We start from the raw sequence: 26,774 nt of genomic DNA, 5'->3' as shown, positions 1-26,774 counted from the left end.
GTTCGGTGGTGGGTTTTTTTTAAAAATAGAGCATGAAAAAGACAGGCAAATGCAGAAGGCAGCTAAATATATGTATGTGCTGATGTGTCTAGCGCTTACAGGCTTGTTGTCTTGTTTCGTCAGAAATTAAGCACACTGCTGGCAACAGATAATAAGTGCGAAGAAAATGCGATAAGTAAAACGAATGTTGAGTACCAAACGTACAAATGTAAAGCTTGATTTGGCTGCAAAAAAGGCCGCGGACGCTTCTAATCGCGTGATTGTTCTCCTTTACTAGAAACGTCATCAGTGTTTGATCATATTGTGCATATGATGTCGTCATTTTACAAAGGTCTATATGCCCGAAGGTTTTAGGCCGCGCAAAGGAGTTGTGGCGTAAGATCTGAAAGTCTTTCATTACAGCGTTAGGCAGTCGCAGCGCCCGGCAGTATGGAGCCTTTGGTGTTGTTTGTGCACCCGGATCTCGGAATCGGAGGAGCAGAGAGGCTGGTTGTGGATGCAGCTCTAGCGCTTAAGTCTCGCGGTTGTCACGTTCAAGTGTGGACTACCCATTACGATCCCAACCACTGTTTTTCCGAAACTAAGGATTCCGGTATTCCTATTCGGTGTTGTGGAGACTGGCTTCCCCGGAGCCTTTTTGGTAGATGTCATGCCCTGTGTGCCTATGTTCGGATGATATTCCTGGCTTTGTATATAATATTTCTTAGTGGCGAGAGATTCGATGTCGTATTTTGCGACCAGGTGAAGTACTGATATTCTATTTGAAGTTCATTCATTTCAGCATAAAAACACTTGCACTCCTTGTTACTGTTACTTTTGTGCTTCTGGGCACAGAATATGATAAATGTTTATTCCCTCTAGCATAGCTTTTTCATCCTTTTGAAAATGAAAGCCTCGTCAGTCTCCTATAATTTCTTCTGCCCTCAACCTCAGTAAGTTGGGGGTACCACTCTTACATCATTTCCACATAACACACAGGAAAGGCGAAAAATACCCTAACCCGACATATATTCATTCACTAGTCCCTACTTGGAAACCACCTTACGTGCCTTGGTTTTTCATCTATTTTGTAAGGTATAGAGCAAATATTACAAATGATGCATCACCTTTTTCAGACTCCATATTTGTCCTTCAAATTTAGCATAGTGGGAATCTAACTTCAATAGTAGTCAGAGATCCCAAATCCATGCCATTTATACAGTATGTGCGAAGTACATTCTTGGCTCCAAGGTCCCCTAAAGGGGACGTACTAAACAACATATTGGGATGATGGGATGATTGGCTGCAATGCTCATCACTATCACTAGGTGTCAGTACACCTTTTACACTCATACATGGTAAATCAAGGTGTGTTCTTGATAATAAGTTGCAAAAAGAAGCTGCAAATGTTTATTTACTTGCTGAAATATATACAGTTTTATAAAAGGATCAAAGTGAATTCTATAGAAATAATAGAAAAATGTTATTTAACCCCTTCGTGACAAAGGCTGATTTTACTTTTTGTACCCTTCGTGACAATGGCCGTTTTAACATTTCTGCGCTGGTCGTGTTTAGCTGTAATTTTCTTCTTTTCCCTTTACTGAACCCACACACATTGGATATTGTTTTTTCAGGACAAGAAGGGCTTTCTTTAGATGACATTGTTTTGATTGTATCATATTATTTACTATTAAAAAAAGAAAAAAATATAGAAAAAAATGACTGTTTCTAACTTTTAGTTGAAAAATCTTTTACTCATCTATAAAAGGTAATGAAAAAACCTGCTAAATAGATTCTACTATTTGTCCTGAGTTTAGAAATACCCAATGTTTTGATGTTTTTTTTTTTGCTTTTTTCTACACATTATGGGGCAATAAGTACAGGTAGCGTTTTGCTATTTCAAAGCCATTTTTTCCAAATCTGGTAATTCTTCCCCCCCATGTGCCATTTCGGGTATCTTTGAAGCCGGCCAATGCAATTTACCCCATCAAGTCATATATTTTTGAAAACTAGACAGCCCAGGGTATTCCAAATGCTAATATTTTAACCCTTTCCAAGCACTAATTCTACCATCAGCCTTTGTCAAACTTTATGGTAGTAATTTTTTTGCATTTGTTTTTTCACACACATTTTACTTCAGGTATGAATTAAAAGGTTCTGGTATATGTCACTATCATAAAACACCCCAATATGTGTTCAGCAACATCTCCTGAGTACAGCGATACCTCACATGAATGATTTTGCCTGGCTGTTTGGGGGCAAAAGGGCCACATTTGGGGCATGCGCATTTTTCATTGTTGAACTTTGGCATTTGGGAATCCACTGCCCATGCCCTATTTGGTTCATCTTTGAGCCGGACCATTTCAGTGTGCCCAACAAAACCATATATTTTTGAAAACTAGACACCCCAGGGTATTTTAAATGCTGGTATTTTAACTCTTTGCATGCACACATTTTACCACCAGAATTTTTTCAAAGTTTGCAGTAGTATTCTTTTGTGTGTATTTTTCCCCCACACACCTACTTTATGTATGAATTTACAGCTCCTGGTATATTCCGCTGTCACACGACACCCCAATATGTGTTCAGCAACATCTCCTGAGTACAGTGATACCCCACATGCATGGGTTTGTCACTTTTTGGGGGAACTAAAAGGCCACATTTGGTACGTGTGCATTTTTCTAATTGGAAATTAGATGTGTGGCCATCCTTCCCCCCGTGTTAATTGGGACCTTGTTGAAGCCGGCCAATTCAATTTACCCCATCAAATCATACATTTTTTAAAAGTAGGCACCCCATGGGCATTTAATATGCCAGTATTTTAACTCTTTCCATGCGAGAATTGTTTTAAGCTAATGTGCTAATTTTAGGACATGCTCACAAAAATATATTTTTTATATATATATTTTAATATTTTTTGCCTTTTTAAAAAAAAAAAATTTCTAAAAAAATGTTTTCAACTTGAAGGTTTCCCTGATAGTGACATCAGTGGGAAATTATTTTTACATTTTACTGTTTTTTTTACTATTTTTTTCTAATTATTTATTTTATTTTTTAATTTATTTTTTACTAATCACACTGTGTTCCATTGACTTGCATGGTTGAATGCAGTACCTGTATTCAACCTGCAAGTGGAGCCAGAGTTCTCTAGAGGGTCTGGAGACCATCTAGCAAACTTTTTCATCTTTCACAGTCCATCCTGGGGTAAGTGTTTGGTGTCGCTGGATGCCTCCTGATCGAGGCATTCCAGCGACACCATTTAAGTTTAGGAGGTGATCGTTGATCGCCTCCTAAACGCTTTTAAAACGGGCGTCCGCCGCTATACAATGTATGGTGAATGTTGATGCCCCGGGGAGGGGCCAGACATGGCCCCTGGTGCCGATCGTGGCATTGCTGAATGCCTCGAGGTCGAGGCATTACAGCAACGCCGTTTGGGTGCAGAAAGCGAACGTAGATCGCTTTCTGCACCCGTTTAAAGACATGCTGGTCCTGGCACGTCATTTGTCGTAAACGACTTGTTTTTCCGTGCCGTGCCAGAACCGGCAATTGTCATTAAGGGGTTAATCAAAATATTACGATACATGTATGTGCAAACACCACATTTTATCTGTTTTGATTGGCACTATCTGGGAATATATTTTTTAAACATAGGGATTATGGGTGGAATATGGGTGGAGTAACACATGCTAAGTAACATTTGACCTGTTTCTGACAAGAATATGGGTATAATCATTTTTTTAAAATGGGGATTATGGGCGGAATATTATAGTTACACATGCTAAGTAACATATTTGATCTATTTCTGATAAGAATATGGTCATAAATATTTTTTTACATGGGGATTATGAGTGGAATATCATGGTTAGATATGCCAAGGAACACATTTGACCTGTTTCTGACAAGAATATAGGTATAATAATTGTTTACATGGGAATTATGGGTGGAATATCATGGTTACACATGCCAAGGAACACATTTGACCTGTTTCTGATAAGAATATGGTTATAAATATTTTTTGACATGGGGATAATGGGTGTTACTTAGTATGTGTAACTATAATATTCCACCCATAAGACCCGTATATAAAAATATTTATAACCATATTCTTATTAGAAACAAGTCAAATATGTTATTTAGCATGTAAAACCATAATATTCCACCCATAATCCCCATGTAAAAAAATGATTATACCCATATTCTTATCCGAAACGGGTCAAATGTGTTCCTTGGCATGTCTAACCATAATATTCCACCCATCATCCCCATGTAGAAAAATTATTATACCCATATTCTTATCAGAAACAGGTCAAATATGTTTCTTGGCATGTATAACCATAATATTCCACCCATAATCCCCATGTAAAAAATGATTATACCCATATTCTTATCAGAAATCAAATGTGTTACTTAGCATGTGTAACTACGATATTCCTCCCATAATCCCCATGTTTAAAAAAGTATATTCCAAGATTGTTGTTCGCCTCCTAAACTCTTTTAAAACGGGCGTCCGCCGCCATACAGTGTGTGGCAGATGTTGACGCCCTGGAGGCCACATTGCCTCCCAGATATACCACATACCCCCCATATATGCCACAATGCCCCCCCCCCACATATGCCTTATACCAGGGCTCGACAAATCCCAGGCGCCATGGCGACTGAGAATTTTGTCCTGGCACCTAGGTCAGGGGCATCCAACGTGCGGCCCGCCACACTTCAATGTGCAGCCTGCGGGAGCAAGGCCGGACTGGCCCTGCGCACGGTGCAGCACGTTGTGTGCAAGCCGGCCACCTAATAAAATTAAAGCGGCCGGCGTGTACACACGGCGGTTTTACCACCTCACCTTGCAGCAGCACCACCTGAACTTTGGTATGCTGGCCCATGGACCGGCCCACCGGGTGGGCTGGCAGACCAATGTTCACGTGGTGCGGCAGCGAGGTGAAGTGGTAAGACCGCCGTGTGCACGCTGGGCACTTTAATTTTATGAGACGGCTGGCTTGCACACACCGTGCTGCTGAGTGGCAGTGCCTCAGTGAGGCTCTTCATCCCGCCCCTTTCAAGACTTGACGCTCGAGGGGGCGGGGCTCACAGAAGAGTTCCTCGTGACTGGGAGAGGATCGTCACGGAGGAGGAGAGCGGGGAAAAAAGAAAAGCGAAAATGTAAGTATTAGAAAAAAAATAGGGATTAGCAGAAAGTGGATCTATATTAAAGGGAGAGGGGGGAATTCCCTTGGGACATCGTTCATTTTTGTCATTGAAAATAAAACTTTGCTAGTTTAAAAAAAAAAAGTCCTGGCTCCTAACTTTTGTTTTAGCTGGCTCCTAGATTCAAAACAAATTTGTCAAGCCCTGAATTAGTGCATGGAAATGGTTTAAATATCAGCATTTGAAATACCTTGAGGTGTCTAGTTTTCAAAAATATATGGTTTGATGGGGCACCACAGTAGTGTTAAAATAGCCGCAGGCCCAAAGGGTACAAAAGGTAAAACACAGCCTGGTCCTTAAGGGGTTAAAGCTTCCAGTCTGTTGTTCTAATTCAGTCATCATAACAGAGTGATCTCCAGCCTTGTTCATGTCAACACTCTCACCTGTGTTAACAAGAGACTCACTGACATGTCAGCTGGTCCTTTAGGGGCAGGTCTGAAATGCAGTGGAAATGTTTTTTGGGATTAAGCTCAGTTTTATGGCAAAGAGGGACTTTGCAATTGACTTGCAATTCATCTGATCACTCTTCATAACATTCTGGAGTATATGCAAATTGCCATCATCTAAACCGAGGCAGCAGACGTTGTGAAAACTAGACCAGACACTGGTATGCTAAGTCAGGGCTCGACAAATCCCAGGTCGCCATGGCGACTCAGAATTTTGTCCTGGCGCCTAGGTGTTTGTCAGCCTGTGACCGCGGGGGGCGCTTCTTCTGCTGTCTGCCCAGGAGTCTGGGCAGACAGCACAGCCACTCAGAGCCCGCCCCCGAGCCGGAGATCACTCCCATGGAGTGATTCTGTAGGTTGAAAACGCGGTTGCAGGAAAACCAGCAATCGCATTTTCAGCTGCCACAAGTGTGGGGACCAGCCCCAACACCCCCCTGCTGCCTGATCGCTCCAGGAGAGCGAACGTGCAGCGTTAACCCCTTCAATGCCACGATCGCGGCATTTTAGGGTTTAATTTACATTTTGTACGGGGCTCTGCTGCTGGTGGACTGCCTGGAAGCCCAGGCAGACCAGCAACAGCAATAACAAGCCCCCACAAGCCCTTTGATTCCTGTAGGCATGGAAGCCTACAGCAGTCATCAGAGACTCCCCCCTGCAATGGCTGGTCTATAGACCAGCCATTGCGTCCCAGCTGCCAGAGGCAGCTTCAGGGCCAGGGGGAGAGGGTTCTTCAGTCTCCTCATGAGTGTGGAGGCCAGCCCCAACACCACCCTGCTGCCTGATCGCTCCATGAGAGCGACAGTGCAGCGTTAACCCCTTCAATTCCACAATTGTGTATAACACATTCGTGGCATTGCAGGTTGTGGGGACTAAATATCAGTCAATTCTGTGCTCCAATGGAACATCAGCATTGAAAGCGTTAAAAAAAAAATAATAATAATAATAAAAAAAAAAAAACAACAACAAAAACCAGCACTGACCTGAATGTCCAGGGTGCTTCCAGGTCAAATGCTGTGAGTTTAATAAGTGGGCAGATCACTCCTGACCAACTGTTAGTTTAAAAAAAAATCCTGGCTCCTAACTTTTTTAGTCTATTGCTAGATTCACAACAAATTTGTCAAGCCCTGTGCTAAGTGATATGTAGTCTATCACGTTCAAAATGCATTAATTCATTTGCATTATCTTTTCTTCCCTGTAGGTGTCTGCCTGTATTCCATTCTTCAAACTGGCCAGAAATCCAAAGAAAGTTTTGTTTTATTGTCACTTTCCAGATCAGCTCCTTACTCAGAGGATATCGTTAATGAAAAGGATCTATAGAAAGCCAGTTGATTGGCTAGAAGAAAAAACAACCGGCATGGCAGACTGCATTCTCGTCAATAGTCTTTTCACGGCTGATATCTTCAGAAAAACCTTTGCTTCGTTAGCTTGCATAGAGCCAGAGGTTCTCTATCCGTCAATAAATGTCAGCAAATTTGAATGTGACTTTTTTGAAGATCTGAGCAATATTGTTCCTGTGGAAAGAAATAATGTATTTCTTTCAATCAACAGATTTGAAAGAAAGAAAAATCTTGCTCTTGCACTTGAAGCATTGTATGACCTACGAGACAGACTTAGCAAATCAGAATGGGAAAAAGTGCATCTGGTGTTAGCGGGAGGATATGATGAACGGATTTTAGAGAATGTTCAACATTATCAGGAGCTGAATGATCTTGCAACCAGATATGGAATTAGGGATCATGTTACATTTGTAAGATCTTTTTCGGATAAACAAAAAGTAAACCTCTTGAATAATTGCATATGTGTCCTATATACTCCAAGTAATGAACACTTTGGGATTGTTCCAATAGAGGCTATGTATATGCGCTGCCCTGTAATAGCTGTTAACTCCGGGGGCCCTCTGGAATCTGTGGTGAATAACGTTACAGGATATCTTTGCCTACCTAAGGCCAAAGACTTTTCTTGTGCAATGGAAAGATTTGTTAAAAACCCTAGTCTTAAAGTTACAATGGGAAACTCAGGTCATGAAAGAGTAATGAAAACATTTTCTTTTGAGGCATTTTCAGCACATCTGTATCACCACATATGTAGGTTAGCACAATGATGTGAACATTTCAAAATGGAGGGAGGAGCCAAATACTGTACCTAAAATACATATCATAAAGATATTATGATGGTCTATAAAAACAAAATGCTATAAAGTTAGTACACTGACCTTGTATAGATTGATATTTCCTGAGCCAGCTGAGATTTGATGCGTTTGTATGTATAAATTGAGCATACTTTTGTGGTGGCAATCTATTTCTGTCCTGCAGTCACTAATTTGAATCAGGACTGGTGCTTCTCTATCTTCCTTAATGCATTCACTAATATTATCTAAAATAAACTATTTTTCAAAACCCACTCAAATTTTACAATCACACTTTTTTTTCCCCTTCTCCCTAACCCCTAATTAAATGTAAACGTTCAGTTGAAAGCCAATGTTTTTTTCTTCTTTGAGCATTATATACAGTGCTGTTACCCAGTTTATCATTAAAGAACATTTATTTCATTGTGTTCCAGTATTCTTTGTCTATTTTCTGCATTTGTGTTGTATTTTGGGGCACAGTTACTGCCCAAACACTACCCTGAGCTGCTTATTTATTGAAACAGAAAGCAGATAAGATCTTAACAAAGTTTCAAACAAGTTCGTGTCAAATACCATGTCCTTAAATACTTTACCGCCTAAAAGTGTTTTTTATCTGTCTAATTCTTATCTCCTTGTCACACATACTGTCTGTACTAGTAGGATTTTTGGTTTTGTAAATTGCAGGTTATCAGTGTTGAGGATTGAAAGTGCTTTTGAAAGCAAACATCCTTTGTAATTTCATGTGATCTAGGCACTATCACAAAGTTACCTTAAAGTCTAGTTCCTTGATTGTACATGTAGCGAGAATGAGTATTTTGGAATAATGTCAACCAATCTTCATCCAAGATCTCCAGATGTAGATCTTCAGCCCATATCGCTTTGAATCTTGGGGCATGTAGGTTAGCTATAATATGTGAGTAAAGTTGAGATATAAGTTGTGTCTGTCTCTTTTGCAGCATAAGACCTCTCAAATATTGTTGAATCAACAAAGTGTTTTAAGAGCTGTAAGCCCAGAAAGAAGTAAGGTTCAAAATTAGTCTGTAGTGTCTCCACAAACCATATGCAACTGATATGTACCATATGTAGTGGAACTCTCGGGATCCACTGCAATAGTTATATCAGACAGACTTTCTATATCTACTCAGGGCATGCACGTGCTTTGGGTGACTAGGCATAAACTGTATCGTATGCTCTGTGTCTAAATTGTCACCTTTTGTTCATATAATTTTTGTACGGCTTAGTGAATGAGGGACAAAGGGACTGGGAATGATTGCAGGAGAGAGAGAACCTCTCAAAGTCATGGTCAGGGTGAGAAGGGAGGAAGATTGCACTGACTATCACAGTCTTCCCCTAATCTGCAGTCTGTGTGGCAAATTTTTTTTTTTGCTTTGGTAGCGGAGGGAGTGATTGCATGCTAGGGAGCGTGGAGCAGGGCCCAAGGAAATGCTTTCTGGGGTCCATTTTTTTCAATATTTAAAAAGATGTTTTTGTTACACAGATTAGCTGTTTTTTCCTTGTATTTAATGTATATTATTGTTTCCATTGTTTCCAGTTATATATTACTGTACTTTAATGACAGCTAGTTGTTTGTAACAAGATTTTTTTCCTTTTTTTGGGGGGGATGGGGGGGCCAGAGGAGTAGTCCGCACAGGGCGTGAGAGCACTTAAGGCCGGCTCCGTATATGAATATGCATATATATTGAGTTGGTGTAGGTCCCATGCTCCCAGTGTGTCTGGCTCCGTCATCATCATTGCTGCCTCGCTATGCAAGGTTTGTTTTGATGGTTCCCGTCCCACTCTCTGCATTGGAGTCTATTCCCCTCCCCTTTCTCTGTGCATGCAGAAGTCTCGGATGATGCTGCGATCTTGCGTTTTTCGTTTATTTCTAAAGCGCCGACAAATTCTGCAGTGCTGTACAAGGTGAAAAGGTTATAGATAATGACAGGTACAATACAACATTTGACATACAGATACAAGAGGAATGAGGGGCCCTGTTCCTGCAGGAACTTACAATCTAGGTGGATAAGGGGTAAGAAACAGGAGGTGAGGACTACATGGTAGTGAATTATGTTAATGTGGGGCGAGATAAGGGTTGTAGGTGGGTGAGAGGGAAGTTTTGGCAATAACCTCAGTGGTAGGCTTCCCTGAAGAGAAAAGTTTTTAGTGAGCGTTTAAAGGAGGGTAGAGTTGATGAGAGTAGGACAGCACAGGGAAGAGAGTTCCAGAGGGTTGGTGCTGAGTGAGAGAAGTCCTGTAGGCGGGAGTGGGAGGAGGTGATAAGTGAGGATACGAGGAGCAGGTCATTGTTGGATCTTAGAGGGTGTGCTGGAGTATATTTGCTGATGAGGGAGGATAGGTAGGGGGGAGCGGCGTTAGTGAGAGCTTTGTATGGGGGGCCAGTGGAGGGACTCGCAGAGAGGTGCGGCAGATGCAGAGCGTTAGGTGAGATAGATAAGTCTGGCAGAGGCATTGAGGACAGACTGGAGGGAGGATAGTCGGGAGAGAGGGAGGCCAGTAAGTAGGTTGTTACAGTAGTCTAGTCACCAGAATGAGGAATCTGCACACACCCCAAAGGAACTCAGGTGCTCAACTGTGCCAGGAAGGGCCAGCTCCCCAGTAGATCAAAATAAATAAAGGCTCCAGGCACTCAAGGGTTCCAGCTCAACTCAGGACGACAGCAACAACGTTTCAACCTCGCAATGAGGTCTTTATCAAGTTAACCACACAATCAAAAGTAAGAGTTTAAATAGCACATATCAATATATGGATAGCCAATCAAAAGACCAATCCAATCTAGCACCATATGTAGCATAATTGATGATCATGCATTAACATAAGTAAATATTCAAAAGTATACATCCCATAATAAATAAATGAGATACTTGCAGATGTTAAAAGAGACCAGTAACAAATATAAAGAAATATATTAAGATTCTTATGCATTAAATGACCAAAGGGAATATATTGATAAAATACCCATAGAGTATGTGCAGTAGTCTAGACGGGAGATTACAAGGGAGTGGATTAGTTGTTTAGCGGTGCTGGCAGTCAGGAATGGACGAATTTTGGAAATGTTGTGCAGTTGGTTGTGGCAGGATTTAGAGAGTGATTTGACGTGAGGGATAAAAGATAAGTTTGAGTCAAGAGTCACTCCGAGGCAGCGGACTTGTGGTGAAGGAGAGATAGTTTTTTATAGATTATTACAGACGGATCCACCGCCTTTAATAAGGCAGTGGATTGTGAGAATTGTGCACCTCACTACAGCTGAGGAAGTATTCAAAACGCGTTCTGTATTTGCCGCCTGCTTGGCCAGGCACAATACTCTGTGGTGAGTAGTTATTTTCTTCTTTTGGTACTCCTCGTCTCTATAGGGGGAGTGTCTTATAAGAGGACCTTTTTGAGTATTTTTACTTTATATTTACTTTTATTGCCTTGCTTATATTATAATTATTTGAGTATATATTTTTTGTATTGCGTATATTTATTGTGTTCTTTATTATTTTAATCAAGTGGAATGTCAGAAAAAAACTCACCGTAAATTCTCTTTTCCCCAGTATAGTAGCAGTACCTGTGGGCTTGTTCTTTCCCTGGGACAAGAAGCTCTGAAAGGGTTAAAAAGCCCTCCCCCTTACCCTACACATATATATAAGTTGTACCGAAGAGAAGATGCCAGTTAATAACAAGAGAGCCCACAGCCAATACCAAAAAACGTTATTAATACAAAAAGGGAGGGAGGGAAATATGTACTGCCACTATATCGGGGAAAAGAGAATTTATGATGAGTAAAATTTCTGTTTTTCCCTATATATAGTAGCAGTACCTGTGGGATATAACAAGATCCCGTAATGGGAGAGAATTGGGAATTAACTGCGTGCAGGACCTGACGCCCAAACAAGGCTTCTGAGACAGAGGCGATATCCAGCCTGTAATGTTTTCCGGGATGACCATGTGGCCGCTTTGCAAATTTCCTCCAGAGACGCTGATGCCTTTGCAGCCTAGGAAACGGACATGGATCTCGTGGAATGGGCTTTAACATGTGAAGGAAGTACTGCATCACAGGCCTTGTATGCCAAGCAGAGGCGTGTCTACTGAAAATAGCGCCTATGGCAAGCACTGAAATTGCGCCCCTGTCCAAATATCTAAAACCCATTTACTAGCCCCTGCTGCCCATATATTTATATATATATATATATATATATATATATGTAAATATTAGTCCCTGTTAGAGCTGAAACAACAAATCGATAAAATCGATAATAATCGATAACGGAAATCATCGATAACGATTTCCGTTATCGATTAATCGAGTGATCGATTCGTCGTTGGAGCACTAGGCTCCTTTTACTTACCTCCGCCAGCGTTCCCCGCTTCTGCTCCACGCTCTGCAGTCTCCGCCTTCTTCAAGCTACGTGACGACGGATGTGACGCGCGTCTACTATCAAGTTGGAAGTGGAACAAGTTCGTAGCGGAGGTAAGTACTCTTTATGTCTATTGTCTGTGCGAATGTTTATGTGCGAGACTGGGTGCGCGGCAGAGTGTGTGTGTGTGTGTGTGTGCGTGTGTGTGCGTGTGTGTGCGTGTGTGTGCGTGTGTGTGCGTGTGTGCGTGTGTGTGCGTGTGTGCGTGTGTGCGCGCGGCAGAGTGTGTGTGTGGGTGCGCGGCAGAGTGAGTGGGGGGGTGCGCTGCACAGTGAGTGGGGGGGTGCGCTGCACAGTGGGGGGGGGGTGCGCTGCACAGTGGGGGGGGGGTGCGCTGCACAGTGGGGGGTCCGCGGCACAGGGGGTGGGGGGGCAGGGGATGCAGGGCAGGATGTGAGTGCAGGGCAGAGTGGGGCCAGGAGACTGGATGCAGGTCAGAGTGGGGGTGGGAGGGCAGGGTGGCAGACTGGGTGCAGAGCAGAGTGGGGGTTGGGATGCAGGGCAGGGTGTGAGACTGGGTGCAGAGTAGAGTGGGGGTGGGGGGGCAGGGCAGGGTGTGAGACTGGGTGCAGAGCAGAGTGGGGATGCAGGGCAGGCTGTGAGACTGGGTGCAGGGCAGGCTGTGAGACTGGGTGCAGGGCAGGCTGTGAGACTGGGTGCAGGGCAGGGCAGGGTGTGAGACTGGGTGCAGGGCAGGGTGTGAGACTGGGTGCAGGGCAGAGTGGGGATGCAGGGCAGGCTGTGAGACTGGGTGCAGGGCAGGCTGTGAGACTGGGTGCAGGGCAGGGCAGGGTGTGAGACTGGGTGCAGGGCAGGGTGTGAGACTGGGTGCAGGGCAGAGTGGGGATGCAGGGCAGGCTGTGAGACTGGGTGCAGGGCAGGCTGTGAGACTGGGTGCAGGGCAGGCTGTGAGACTGGGTGCAGGGCAGGGCAGGGTGTGAGACTGGGTGCAGGGCAGGGTGTGAGACTGGGTGCAGGGCAGAGTGGGGATGCAGGGCAGGCTGTGAGACTGGGTGCAGGGCAGGCTGTGAGACTGGGTGCAGGGCAGGGCAGGGTGTGAGACTGGGTGCAGGGCAGGGTGTGAGACTGGGTGCAGGGCAGAGTGGGGATGCAGGGCAGGCTGTGAGACTGGGTGCAGGGCAGACTGGGTGCAGGGCAGAGTGGGGGTGGGGATGCAGGGCAGAGTGGGGGTGGGGGCACAGTGCAAAGGGGTGGGGGCACAATGCAAGTTGTTTTTAACATCTAGTTCTTAAAATTATTTTAAATAAACGAAAAATTTGCATATTGTTTTTTTTATCCGATTAATCGATTAATCGAAAAAATAATCGGCCAACTAATCGATTATTAAAATAATCGTTAGTTGCAGCCCTAGTCCCTGTTGCCGATAGCAGGTATAGATCAACACACAAACCCAGATCACTTGAAGTTCACTTGTGATCTCAGCACTGAAGGTATATATCAAATAAACAGAATCAGACATACAAATCCTGTATTTGCAGGTATACAATAATAATATATGAAACGTAGCATCGCAGGTATAGATCAAATAAATACATGGAAACAGCATTGCAGGTATTAATCAACTGAATAAGACATATTAACCCTGTATTTGCAGGTACACATAAATAATGTATGGAAACATAGCATAGCACATATGGATCTACAGAATAACACAAACCCTGCTTTGCAGGAAAAGATCAATTGGAATTCACATAAAAACACGGCATTAAAGTTATATTTAAAAACTCCTAAATTACAGGCATAGATCACAGGTTGCACACCCCAAAGCCAGCCCTGGCATCCACACTGCCCACATAGAACCTGACCAGCACCCAGATAACACACATTTGATTTGTAATCTTTGTCCCCAAATAGCCCAGCACAAGTCAACTTTCTCCCCAAACAGTCCGGCCTGTGCCATCTTTGTCCCATATACACCCTGCCTGTGCCATCTTGGTCCCCAAGGCTCAAACCTCCTGCTAGTGCCATCTTTTCCCTTCCACAATTATACATCTATGATACACAAACACTTTTACAGTCACTCATTAATTCACACTTTAATTCAGACAACTCATCCACACATTAACTCATGCTCTCCCTCATTCAGACAACTCATCCACACATTAACTCATGCTCTCCCTCATTTAGACAATAATTCACATATTAACTCATGCTCTCCCTCATTCAGACAACTCATCCACACATTAACTCTTGCTCTCCCTCATTCAGACAATACATTCACATATTAACTCATGCTCTCCCTCATTCACTCAATGCATACACACATTAATGCACACTCTTTCCTTATATCTACCCCCTCTCCCTCCCTTATCACTTTCTACCCCCCTCTCCCTCCCCTATGACTTTCTACTCCCCTATCACTTTCTACCCCCTCTCCCTCCCCTATCACTTTCTACCCCCTCTCTCTCCCTTATCACTTTCTACCCCTCTCCCTCCCCTATCACTTTCTACCCCCCTCTCCCTCCCCTATTACTTTCTACCCCCCTCTCCCTCCCCTATCACTTTCTACCCCCTCTCTCTCCCTTATCACTTTCTGGTGAAAAATAAGGAATTCTGCAGCTGCTGAAATGGCTTGGAGTTCCCCCAATCCTTCGTGCTGATGTAATGGCCACCAGAAGGCAGTCTTAAGGGAGAGAAATTTAAGGGACACATCCTGTAGAGGTTCAAATGGAGAGGGACACAGGGCCTTAAGCAACATTGTAAGATCCCAAGGTGGAAAACATGATCTTGTCAGCGGTCTTTTAATAGTGATGGCTTTAAAAAATCATCTAATGAACATATCTGAGGCAAAATCGGATAGCAGGAAATGACTGAGGGCAGAGACTTGACGCTTAATGGTAGAAACCTTGAGGCCTGCATCAAAACCTAATCTAAGTAATTCTAAAATCACCGGTATAGATGGAGAACTCTGGAGCGCCTGAGAATAACACCACTCGAGAAATTCTCCAAGTTCTTAAGTATATTTTTTAGCTGTGGAGCTTTTAACCGAGCTTAAGCGAAGACTGGCAATTAGCCTTGCAGTAGCCATGCCGTCAATCGGAACATCTGGATAGTGTGAAGGTGAATCTCCTTGTTCTCCAATACATCTCTGGAGACTGGCAGTTCCCGATGATTCACTGACAGCTGACGGAGGTCTGTAAACCAACTCCTGTTTGGTCAGAATGGAAGGATAGCCAAGACTCGTGCTTTGTCTGTTTTGCTTTTCTGGAGAACACAAGGAAAACTGCCACTTCATGGCCAGCCTATCCAGTAAATAAGGGTTTGTTGCCATCAAATCTACTTCTGGGAGACCTACTCTCTTGACAATCGTATTGAAGATACGTGGATCTAGTGGCCATTCTGCCTGGGAGCATCATCTTCTGCTTAGGTTGTCTGCTAGAACATTGTTATGACCTCTGATGTGACATGCAGAAAGCGCCTCCAGATTTTGTTGTACCCATAACATAATCTCCTAACAAAGGCACGGAAGACCTTTGTGCCCCCCTGTCTGTTAAGATAGGACACTGTGGTAGTATTGTCTGATTTAATCCTCACTGCTCTGTCTGATATCCATGGTTTGAAAACTTGCAGAGTCTGGAATACTGTGTTTAGTTCTCTGTAATTGGAGGATTGGAGTGATTCTTTTGGTGTCCACTTCCCTTGGGCCATCCGAAACTGGAGGTGGGCGCCCCAGCCGATTTCTGATGCATCTGTTGTGATGATAACCCATGTTTTTGGCTGGAAAGAGAGACCCTTGGATAGATTTGCTCTGACCTTCCACCAATTCAGCTGATGCAAAACCTCCTCCAATATAAGAATATCTGTGTCCAGATCTTCCTCTGTCTTGGACCAGTTGGAAAGGATCTGCCACTGTAGTGGCCTCATCCTTGTTCGTGCCCATTCCACTGCTAGAATAGTGGATGTCAGTAAACCCAGGATGCTCATAGCTTTTCTGACAGAGCAGCATGGATTTGCATGTAACTGAACAATGGATTTTGTTATATGCCTGATCTTCTGGGTCAGCAGGTGAATACATAGGGAAACAGAGTCCACAATAAAGCCCAGGAACTTGATTTTTGTGGAAGGGGTCAGATTGGATTTTGTTGTATTAATAATCTATCCATGGTGTTGTAAAAAGGTTTGTAGGTCTTTCTGAAGCTGGGCCGGGGAGGTGGCTTTTATTAGCCAGTCGTCCAGGTACGGTATGATAGCTATACCCTGAAGTCTTCATTCTGCTTCTAACAAACTGAGAATTTGGGTAAAAATTCTTGGAGCTGTTGAAATGCCTCTTGTTTTTATAGCGAACCTTAAAAACTTTCTGGTTCTTACTGCCATTGGTACGTGTAGATATGCATCCTTGAAATCCAACATGACCATATAGTCCCTTTTTTGGATGATATGAGTGACTGAAAGAGTCGTTTCCATCCTGAAGCGCCGATATACTATGCACTGATTGATGGATTTTAGATCCAGTACTGGGCGAAATGAACCATCTAGTTTTGGAACCAGGAACAGACAGGAATACACACCCTGGAATTGTTGCTTTCTTGGCACCTTTTCGATGAATCCTTTCTTGAGGAATTTGGATGCGGCTGCCACTAATGCCGTATTCCTGCTTATGGATGGGGATGGGTAGGAAGAAACCAGGAAGTGATTGCCAAGAGCCTTGAAAAATCTGATCTTGTAGCCTTCTGATATTTGTCGGATCCATGAGTTGTTTGTAGTCTGGAACCATGCGTTCTGGAATACCTGAAGGTGACCTCCCACCTTGTCAGAATTTTCTTGCCTTTCTAGAGGGTTTTGCTTGAAACCTTCCTTCTCTATTTTGCCTCTGAAAGGAAAAAGACTTGTCAGATGCTCTGGAATATCTCTGTTTGTATGGATATCTCAGATTCCATCTCCGTCTCTGGTCTAAGAGCTCTCTTAGTATCAGGCATTTGTTTGATGAGATCCTCAAGTGGAGAACTTAATAACTTTCCCTTTTCAAACGGGAGATCCCACAGTGCTGATTTAGATGCCGTAGCTGCATTCCAGGACCTAAGCCATACCGCTCATCTAGGAACAGCTGAAAGACCCATATTACGTGCTGAAAGCTTCACGACTTCCTCTACAGTATCAATTAGGAACTCGTTGGATAACTTCAAATTCTTTAAAAGCTGTGTGATGTCTTTATATGCATCTTCCAATAAACGCTCTTACAGTTTCTGGCTCCATAGACCTGAGCTCTGGCTACGGCTGCACCAGCTGACCCAGCTTTGCGAAAAATTCTTCTACCTGCCGTTTCAGCTCTTTTGTCCATGGCATCCTTGAGACCAGCCACTTCTCCTATAGGAAGGGTAGTTTTCTTAGACAACTACACTATTTGCACGTCAACCTTAGGAAGATTTTCCCATTTACCATCATCCTGTTAAAAAAAAAAAATAAAAAAATTAGCTTGAAGTGCTTTGATATAAACGCCCGCCTACCAGGGTTATTTCACTCGCTGCACCAATTCAGTCAGCTTTGGGAGGATAGGGAAACCTTTCTTTTATGTCTCAGGATCTTGTTGCAGCAAATGGTTAATTTCCCTTATAAACTTGCTGAATTCTTGAGACGGGAAACCGGCTTCATCCTCTGAATCATAAGTACTTGAGGAATCAAGTGAGGAACGAGAACATTCTCTTGTCGACAAATCTGAAGCCGAGGATGATAGATCCCTCTTGCGTGCTTTAGCCGGCTTTTCCTGCAAAAATGGTTTAGCTGCATCCTTAAATGCTTGAAAGGTCTGTGCCAGGACATCCTGAAACCAACACAAAAAAAGTTTGCATATCTTTTTCTTTCTTTTGCCATGTTGTCTGCACTCCATGCATGATGAATGTCTGGATTTACAGGTGGCTTTCTTAGCAGGAGGAGCTGGCATCTTATCTGCTTTGTCCGGAGAAGCAGGAGTTGACATTTTGCATAAAAAAAAAAATAAAATATATATATATACACCGTATTTGCTTGATTATAAGAGCAAATTCTCTGAAAAAATAACCATCATCTTATATTTGAGGTAGTCTTCTAATCAGACTTCAAATAGAGGTCTGACTACATGACTGCAGGGGACCTGGATCCTCCTCTCCGGCAGCCGGTTGAGGTCTGTGCACTGTGCGCAGACAACCTCTGCTGCTGCCGGGGCTTCTATGACGGAGCGCCGGCGTCACATGACCTTCCAGTGCTCATTCATAGAAGCCCCGGTGAAAGTGCCGGCAGCAGCGGAGGTTGTATGCACGCATTGCACAGACCTTCACCGGCTGCCACCACTACACACCAAGGAAGTCTAGGGAACCACTGGTATGTCGGGGGAGGGTAAGAGTGGCATATAGGGGGGGTAAAAGGAATATCAGGGAGGGTAAGAGTGGCATATAGGGGGTTAAACGGAATATCAGGGAGGCAGAGTGGGATATAGGGGTTAAACGGAATATCAGGGAGGCAGAGTGGCATATAGGGGTTAAAAGGAATATCAGAGAGGCAGAGTGGCATAAAGGGGTTAAAAGGAATATCAGGGAGGCAGAGTGGCATATAGGCGGTATAAGGCATATATGGGAGGCAGAGTGGCATATAGGGGGTATAAGGCATAACTGGGGGGCAGGTTGGCAAATAAAGAACTAAAAACAAAAATCATAGTTTTCATCATAGTTTTTATTAAATATGAAAAAATTGTTTTCATGTGAATTAATATTTACTAGTAAAACTTTTACTGGATGACTATATCTGCTCCTAGGGGTTCTCATTCCAGTCCAGTACATCCCCTCAGGTTAGGCACTAATCCATGGCTTCTGGCTGATTATGTCTTCTCCTAATCAGGCTCTTACCTCTTCTGGAGCTCTGCATCAGTTTGCTGACTTTCAGGTGTTTAATGTAGCTCTGGTAGAAGCAGGGAAACGGGAAACCTCAGGAACTTCATCAAATCATGCTCCTGTGTACTCTGCACTCTTTTTGTCTAACATGGATTGGCTTTAAGAGAACACAAATCCACAGTGGCACAGTACAAGGATTTGGTTTTCTACAAATGACTAAAAAGTACAAGGCTAGACAGGTACTATCAAGAAAGGCATTAAGGGGCAATTGAAACTAAAAATCATTGCCTCCTCCTCAAACTCTAATATAATACATAAAATTAGCAAGGTCAGCAAAAGTTCTTACCTACCAACATGAAGAGCAATTTCTATATGTTGAGGCACCTGGCTTTTTTAAATGACCTGCATTGAGCTCCCTCTTGTGTCAAAAGCTTAGAAATGCATTTCCATTTAACCCCTTAAGGACAATAGGGGTTATTACTCGTAGTATATTGTGGGACAATGGCTATTTTAACATTTTTCGGTGTTCCTGTTTAGCTGTGATTTTCTTCTTTCTCATTTCGTGCTCCCACACATATTATATATTGTTTTTTTCAGGACAAACAGGGCTTTCTTTAGATACCATTAATTTTATCATATCATCTAATTTACTATAAAAAAAAAATGATAAAATATGGGGATTTTTTGTTAAAAAATTACTTTTTCTCACTTTTTAAACAAAAAACTTTTACTCATCTGCAAAAACGAATGAAAAAACCTGTTAAATAGATTCTACTATTTGTCCTGAGTTTAGAAATACCCAATGTTTTTATGTTTTTTTTGCTTTTTTCTGCACGTTATGGGGCAATAAGTACAGGTAGCGTTTTGCTATTTCAAAACCTTTTTTTCCAAATCTGGTAATTCTTCCCCCCATGTGCCATTTCGGGTATCTTTGAAGCCGGCCAATGCAATTTACCCCATCAAGTCATATATTTTTAAAAACTAGACACCCCAAGGTATTTCACATGCTGGTAATTTAACCCTTTCCATGCACTAATTTTACCACCAGCATTTGTGAAACTTTATGGTAGTAAATTTTTTTGTATTTTTTTCACACACGTTGTACTTCAGGTATAAATTTATCGCTCCTGGTATATGTCCTTGTCAAACAACACCGCAATATGTGTTCAGCAACATCTCCTGAGCGCAGTGATACCCCACATGCATGGGTTTGTTGGGTTATTTGGGAGGTAAAAGGCCGCCTTTGTGAGGTGTGTATTTTTTGGCCATTTAGACATCTGATCCTACTGCCCCCATGTCCCATATTTGGGACACCTTTGAACCCGGCCAATTCAATTTATCCCATCCACTCATGCATTTTTTAATACGCCCTATGGGCATTTGTAATGCCAATATTTTAACTCTTTCCATGCTGGAATTTTTGTAAAGATAAAGAATTTTAGGACTTGCTTATTTTTTTTTTTTTTTTTGGTGACAGTGGGGATTTTTATATGTTACCATATTATTTTTATTTTTTTGAAACATTTTAAAAAAAATTTTTGTTAAAATTTTTTTTAATTTTTTTTTTTTTTTTTTACTAATCACTCATTAGTGAGCTGGGCTCCATTGACCTTGCATGGTTGGATGCAGTACCTGCATTCAACCTGCAGGAGGAGCTCGAGAGTTCACAAGAGGGTCTGGATAGACCCTCTATGAACTCATTTCTATTGTTGATGCCATCCTGTGAATGACGGCAACGTCATTTACAGGATGGCACTTGTGGTTGCTCCTCGGAGCAATCACAAGGTGATCGGGGTCGGGGGGTTGTGTTACTGACATGCCTCGATATCGAGGCATGTCAGTAACACCATTTATGCTTAGGAAGCGATTCAGATCGCTTCCTAAGCTGTTTTAGCCGGGCGCCGCCGCGATCTTTCATGATCGGTGCGGCGGCGGCCATTTTTCTTCCGGGGAGGGCTGCCAAGGGCTGCCCTCCCCGAATCCACGGTCAGCCTCACTTGGGAGGCTTCCGTGGATGCTGCAAAGCCGCCGATCGCGGCGATGCAGCTATTTAACGGCAGCCCGTACATGTACGGGCATTGTCGTTAACCCGTTGCACGGCAACCCCCGTACATGTACGGGGATTGTCGTTAAGGGGTTAAAGGAAAGTGGCTCTAATAACCCCTTTATGATTAAAGCATTTTACACTTCTAACTACTGGCCAACTATGTTATACTAAACAGACTCCTGCTACTACGGCTGGACAAAGGGGTGTGCAGTTGCACCGCTCTTGAATGATGATGCGGGCCCACACATGCTGCCTACATGGCGTGTTTTACCTCTGTTCGACTTGTGTACCAGACTTTTTATTTGTAATGTCGGCCTATGATATCTGGGCTTCAATGCTCCTACCATGGAACCAGTTTTCCTTTGGCTCTTCTGGCTCCTCTCAGTCCTGCTCCTTTGTCCTCCTTCATCCTGGTTTTCTCTGTTGTGGGGCAATTTTCACCTTTTAGTGGGACAGTGCAATACCTTGGCTTCCTTCATGTCGCTACCTCTATCTTTACCAGACCTAGAAAAACATATCGTATTTGCTCAATTATAAGACGGAGTCGTCTTATAATCAGACCTCAAATAGGTCTGACAATGAGTAGACTAAGATCCAGATCCACCGCACCTGCAGGGGACCTGGATCCTCCTGTCTCCCCCCCCCCACGCCCCACTTACCAGTGCTTCCGAGTCCCCGGTGTGTAGCCGGGGCAGTGTGTAGATGTCTACGCGATTCGCGTAGACAACTTACGCTGCAGCCGGAAGGAGGTGTGGCTAGCAGCGGGGGTTGTCTGCGTCCATCACGCAGACCTTCCCCGGCTGTCAGAGTAGACATCTACACACTGCCCAGGCTGCATGACAAAGGAGTCAGAAGCACCGGTAATTTTGGGTGGGCGGGGGAGTGTTAAATGGGGGGCATAAGGCATTTCTGGAGGCAGAGTGTTCTATGAAATGCCTTTTAACCCCCTTAATGCCACTCTGCCTCCAGAAATGCCTTCTTAACTCTCTATACGCCACTCTGCCTCCTGAAATGCCTTAAACCTCCCTATATGCCACTCTGCCCCATAATATGCCTTTTAACCCCCTTAATACCAGAGTGACATATAGGGGTATAAGGCATTTCTGGAGGCAGAGTGGCACATAGGGCGTCAAAAGGCATATCATGGGGCACAGTGGCATATAGGGTTATAAGGCATATAATGGGGCACAGTGGCATATAGGGGTATAAGGCATTTCTGGGGCAGATGTGCATAACTGGGGGGGCAGGTTGGAAAATAGAAGGAAATAAAACCAAAATATTTTTCTCAATCATAGCTTTTATTAAAAAAATAGTTTACATGAATTAACATTTACTGGTAAAACTTTTTCCTATAGGGTCGTCTTATATTCAGGCTTTTTCTTTTTTTCCTAAATTAATATTCAGATTTGGGGGGGTCTTCTTATAATCAGGGTCGTATTATAATCGAGCAAATACGGTACATTCTGGTGAGAATTGAACAGTAACATAAAGATTTTTACTTACGATGAACCTTTGGCGTAGCAACTATTTATGCAGTGCATGTTTGGCATACAACGTCAAGAGTTACCAGCTTTATCCTCCTGGGATGCAGACGGAACAGCAACAACCAATGGCATTTAATGGCAATTTTTGTGTTTTAACCTCATTTTTAATCACATTTGGGTGGGAGGATTAGAGGGAAATTTGTTAAAGGGGGTATATAGATTAAGGGTAAAAACACCAAAAAGTCCAAAAGTAACATACCATGTTATATGAGGTGTTTCTTAAATCAGGACACATTTCTTCATTCCATTTGCAATGGCTATGTAATGTCTATAGCTAAAACCATTTTTTCATACTAAATGATGGTTTCTCTTTACATATGGTTTCTAATGCCCTACTTGCCATGAAAATCAATACATATTTTATGTGGTTAAACCAGCTGAGAGTAAGATAAATTATGCCTGAAAACACAATAGTGAAAGGAAAAAAGAAATAGTCATAAGTCTTTAAGGACACAATTTTTGCATCAAGGTGTACACCAAAATGTCTTGAAGAGGGCTACGTGGACAGACAGCGGCTGAGCCAAATCCCAATCCTATTTACACAAACACGGCAGAAGTAAATGTGACACAAATCCACACTCCCCACTGTTTATTCTATAAGGCTAGCATCTGGTTTTTACCAGCTGCAGAGATATTTGTGAGAGCAGTTCCGGGATGCTGGTCATGCCAGAAAGGACAAGCTAAATTGCTGAGTACCTGATATGCCATTTAACGAGGAAACTGAGAGAGGAATAGTTAGCAAGCAGCCAGTATTAGTAAAGGGCCCTACGAAAACAGCAAGAACGGAATAAGCAGCTTACACGTTACTTAAGACTCTGAGCTGATTTGATGTGACAGCTGGGAAAGGCTAGAACTGGAGCTGGGTTGGAAACAGCCCCACCTGCCGCCGGGAGTGTGAAATGCAGCACGGAGAGACGGAATGACTTCGAGCAGATGCCAGCTGGGCGTAAATACTTTACCGTAGGCACGTAAGTTACCCTTGCCTCTTTCCTTTTTTTCTTTACAGGGTGGATCACATTCATAGAAAGAAAGATGGACAAAAGAAAAGATCCAAAGAAAGGAGACCGAAAAGACCTGAAATTAAATTAGTATAAAGGCAGCAGCAGGTAAGCATGACTAGTTCATATCTGAACATTAACACCTGCTGAGTAAAATACAAAAAAGCAATGAGGAGGAAGGCAACAATTGAGATCTCTGCTCTTCCAAAGGGAATCTTATATATTCTTAACCTCCTGACCAGACTCTGGGATCAGGGTACAGCTCATCCATTCACAGAGGAACTATGACTCATAGATTCAGGGAGTCGTTCAGAGAATCCTTCAGAAATTCAAATCCTTCAGAGAATGATTCAGAGATTCGAATCGTTCGGAGAATCTCACTGACACAATACTTTTATAAATAAGTACAGGATTAATCTTCACTGCCCCCAGGATTTATATTCCCCTTGGTTTGCCCCCCTTTTACCTCTAACTGCACCTTAAGTTACAGGAGCAGACCTATCACCAGACAACTCCAGAAGATATAAATCAACGCACCGCAAACTATGTAAGGAGCCTCCTCAGAGTCAGTACCAGTACACCATCTCGGAATTGCGAGAACAACATCTCAGACGCTGAAGAATCTCTAGATCCACAAGGAATAGACGCTGTTCTTTCAAGGGCACACACATCGTGGGATAGCCAAGGCCCCAGTGGTGATCTACACGTCAGTAGGCATACGGATACACTACAACAGACTCGGCGCTCAGGTAGGCCCACGCATAGAGAAACAGCTCCTCACACTGATTAGCGGTCATCAAGCATCTAGGCCAAGGAAAGGGAGAACACAAGGCCTTTCCCTGAAACCGCACCAGAACAAGACCGACATATAGATGCATCAGGCCTAACAGACATGGGCAAGTACATGATCCGCCGTGACATGGCACAGACAGGTCTTACCAACTTCGACGACCATCCCAAGAATTACAGCATATGGAAATTCACATTCAAAGACGCGATCAAGAGTCTGGGCTTCTCGGCAAGAGGAGAACTTAGGAGGAGAGGAAACCTACTAACTAAATGGCTGGGGAAAGAATCCGCAGAACATGCAAAGAGGCTTTGGTCAGCAAATGTGAACCACCCCAAAGTAGGTCTTGATTTAGTATGGGAAAGACTAGAAGAATGCTATGGTAGTCCTGAAGCGATCAAAGACGCACTCTTCAAAAGTCGAAAATTTTCCCAGAATTACAACCAAAGACTACTGAAAGTTGCGAGAACTTGGAGACTTGCTGCAGGAGCTGGAGTCTTTAAGGACAGACCAATCCTTAACAGGGATCAACGTCCTAGATTCTGCTTGTGGAGTGAAACCCATCTTGGAAAAGCTACCCTACAGCCTCCAAGAGAGATGGACTTTACAAGGTTCCAAATATAATCGTGAGAAGCAAGTCGCCTACCCCCCTTTCTCATTCTTCTTGAGTTTCATTCGCGATCAGCCTGGTCAAAAATGACCCCAGCTTCATGTTAGATACGCATACTGCACACAGTGCAAGGAACCCAAGGAATGAAAGACCACCAGCCAGTTACACAGAACGGACCTCTATGACCCATATGAGTTTGGACCAGTCGGCCTATGGAAACAAGAAACCCTAACAAAGAATGTCCCATACATAGCCGCATCTGCTTAGCAAGTGTATTGGGTTCAGAATGAAGCCCATAGAGGAGCGTAAGGCCCTACTCCGAGAATTGGGGGTTTGCTTTAAATGCTGTGCTTTTACAAGTCACCTATTCAAAGAGTGTAAAGAAGCTATAAAGTGCACAGAGTGTAACAGTGACAGTTATGTAGAAGCTTTACATCCAGAGACACTTAAGTCTTAAACAATCAAGGCCCCTAACCTTGTAACAAAGCAGGGTGGGGAGGAAGAAGAGCCAAGGATACCCCTTATCAGTAGCATCTAAATGCTCCGAGATCTGTGGGGAAGCCAAGGACGGCAGATCTTGTTCTAAGATATGTCTTGTAGCTGTAAAAGGCCATAAGAATGTACGCCATCATCGATGATCAAAGTAATCGTTGGTCAGGTCAGAATTCTTTTACCTTTTCAACATACCCTTATCGGCTCCGGACATGCGCAGGGCACATAGAAACAACAAGAAGGAGAGTAAATGGCTACACTATATGATCAGTGTACTCATCAAGTGCAATCATATGGCGGAGGATAGAAGCAAAATCCCAACACCAGATGTGGCACGCCAACCATTCTCATCTGCAGGCGATAGCTGATCACCCAGATCTTGCTGCTACTTGGCAGAGACATCATGAGAGGACATAAAATCAGTGATCAACGGAATGGGGAGAATAATGCTCCATGCGCACAAAGGCTCGATCTAGGATGGGTGATAGTGGGCGAAGTGTATATTGACAAGATACGCAAACCAGATAACGTAAAAGCTCTACAAACAAACCTACTGGAGAACGGTCGTATATCTCTCTTTAAACCATATCCATATCATTTCCATGTCAAGGAAAAGCTTGGAAACAAAGAGAAACAAAAGTATACGATCAAAACAGAAGGAGACATTCTTCAGTCAGAAAAACTTACTCATGACCTAGGATGTACAGTGTTCCAGACAGGGGATGATGACAAGCAAGCACTATCGATAGAAGACAGAGAATTCCTGAAGATAATGGATAAGAAGATCAGTTGGGTGCGCTGTTACCGTTCAGTTCCCCAGAAGACGCCTCCCAAACAACAGAGAGCATACCATCTCTAGACTTTGCTCCGCCATAATCTACAAAGGAAATTAGAGACCAGGGATCGTTTTGTGGCCTTCATGCAGAAGATATTCCTTAGTGGTCACACAGAACCAGCGCCTCCTCAGAAGGAAGGCGAGGAATGCTGGTACCTTCCTTCATTCGGCGTCTACCATCCCCAGAAACCTGGTCAAATCCGGATAGTGTTTAATTCCAGTGCTCAAACAAGACTGGGAGTGTCATGGAACAAGTGTCTTTATTTTGTTCTTTCCCTTTCTCTCAGTAAGTGGCTGGTTGCCCTGGCAACCTTCCAATTCTCATAGTTGAGATTGGGCTATTCCTCCCCTGCATCTTTTCTGTAGTTAGTTTGCCCTGGGTGTTTTCCTGTTCCCCTAAATCTCAGCAGCCTCTGTGATTACAGGTTCTGGTTTTATTCTCCCTTGCAAGGCAATCTGTTTTTACCTTC

The 26,774-nt window shown here is 43.3% G+C and overlaps 1 protein-coding gene across 1 annotated transcript; it reads left to right on the top strand.

Moving 5' to 3' along the window:
• The first annotated feature begins 60 nt into the window (after nucleotides 1-60).
• Nucleotides 61-8,175, top strand: ALG2 (ALG2 alpha-1,3/1,6-mannosyltransferase). Its single transcript, XM_053466102.1, has 2 exons — nucleotides 61-741; nucleotides 6,826-8,175. The coding sequence occupies exons 1-2, from the start codon at nucleotides 430-432 to the stop codon at nucleotides 7,726-7,728; spliced, it is 1,215 nt and encodes a 404-aa protein (XP_053322077.1). The 5' UTR covers nucleotides 61-429; the 3' UTR covers nucleotides 7,729-8,175.
• The last annotated feature ends 18,599 nt before the right edge of the window (nucleotides 8,176-26,774 follow it).

This window comes from Spea bombifrons, chromosome 5, assembly GCF_027358695.1.
Source record: "Spea bombifrons isolate aSpeBom1 chromosome 5, aSpeBom1.2.pri, whole genome shotgun sequence".
Lineage (NCBI taxonomy): Eukaryota > Metazoa > Chordata > Amphibia > Anura > Pelobatidae > Spea > Spea bombifrons.
Note: the sequence above shows the minus strand (reverse complement) of the source record. Positions and strands in the feature narration are given on the sequence as shown.

What these genes read in the sequence shown, in the direction of transcription:
- ALG2 (XM_053466102.1), top strand. Translation starts at nt 430, where the DNA reads ATGGAGCCTTTGGTGTTGTTTGTGCACCCGGATCTCGGAATCGGAGGA. An exon ending in ATGTCGTATTTTGCGACCAG is followed by an intron (nt 742 to 6,825) that starts GTGAAGTACTGA and finishes TCTTCCCTGTAG; the next exon opens with GTGTCTGCCTGTATTCCATT.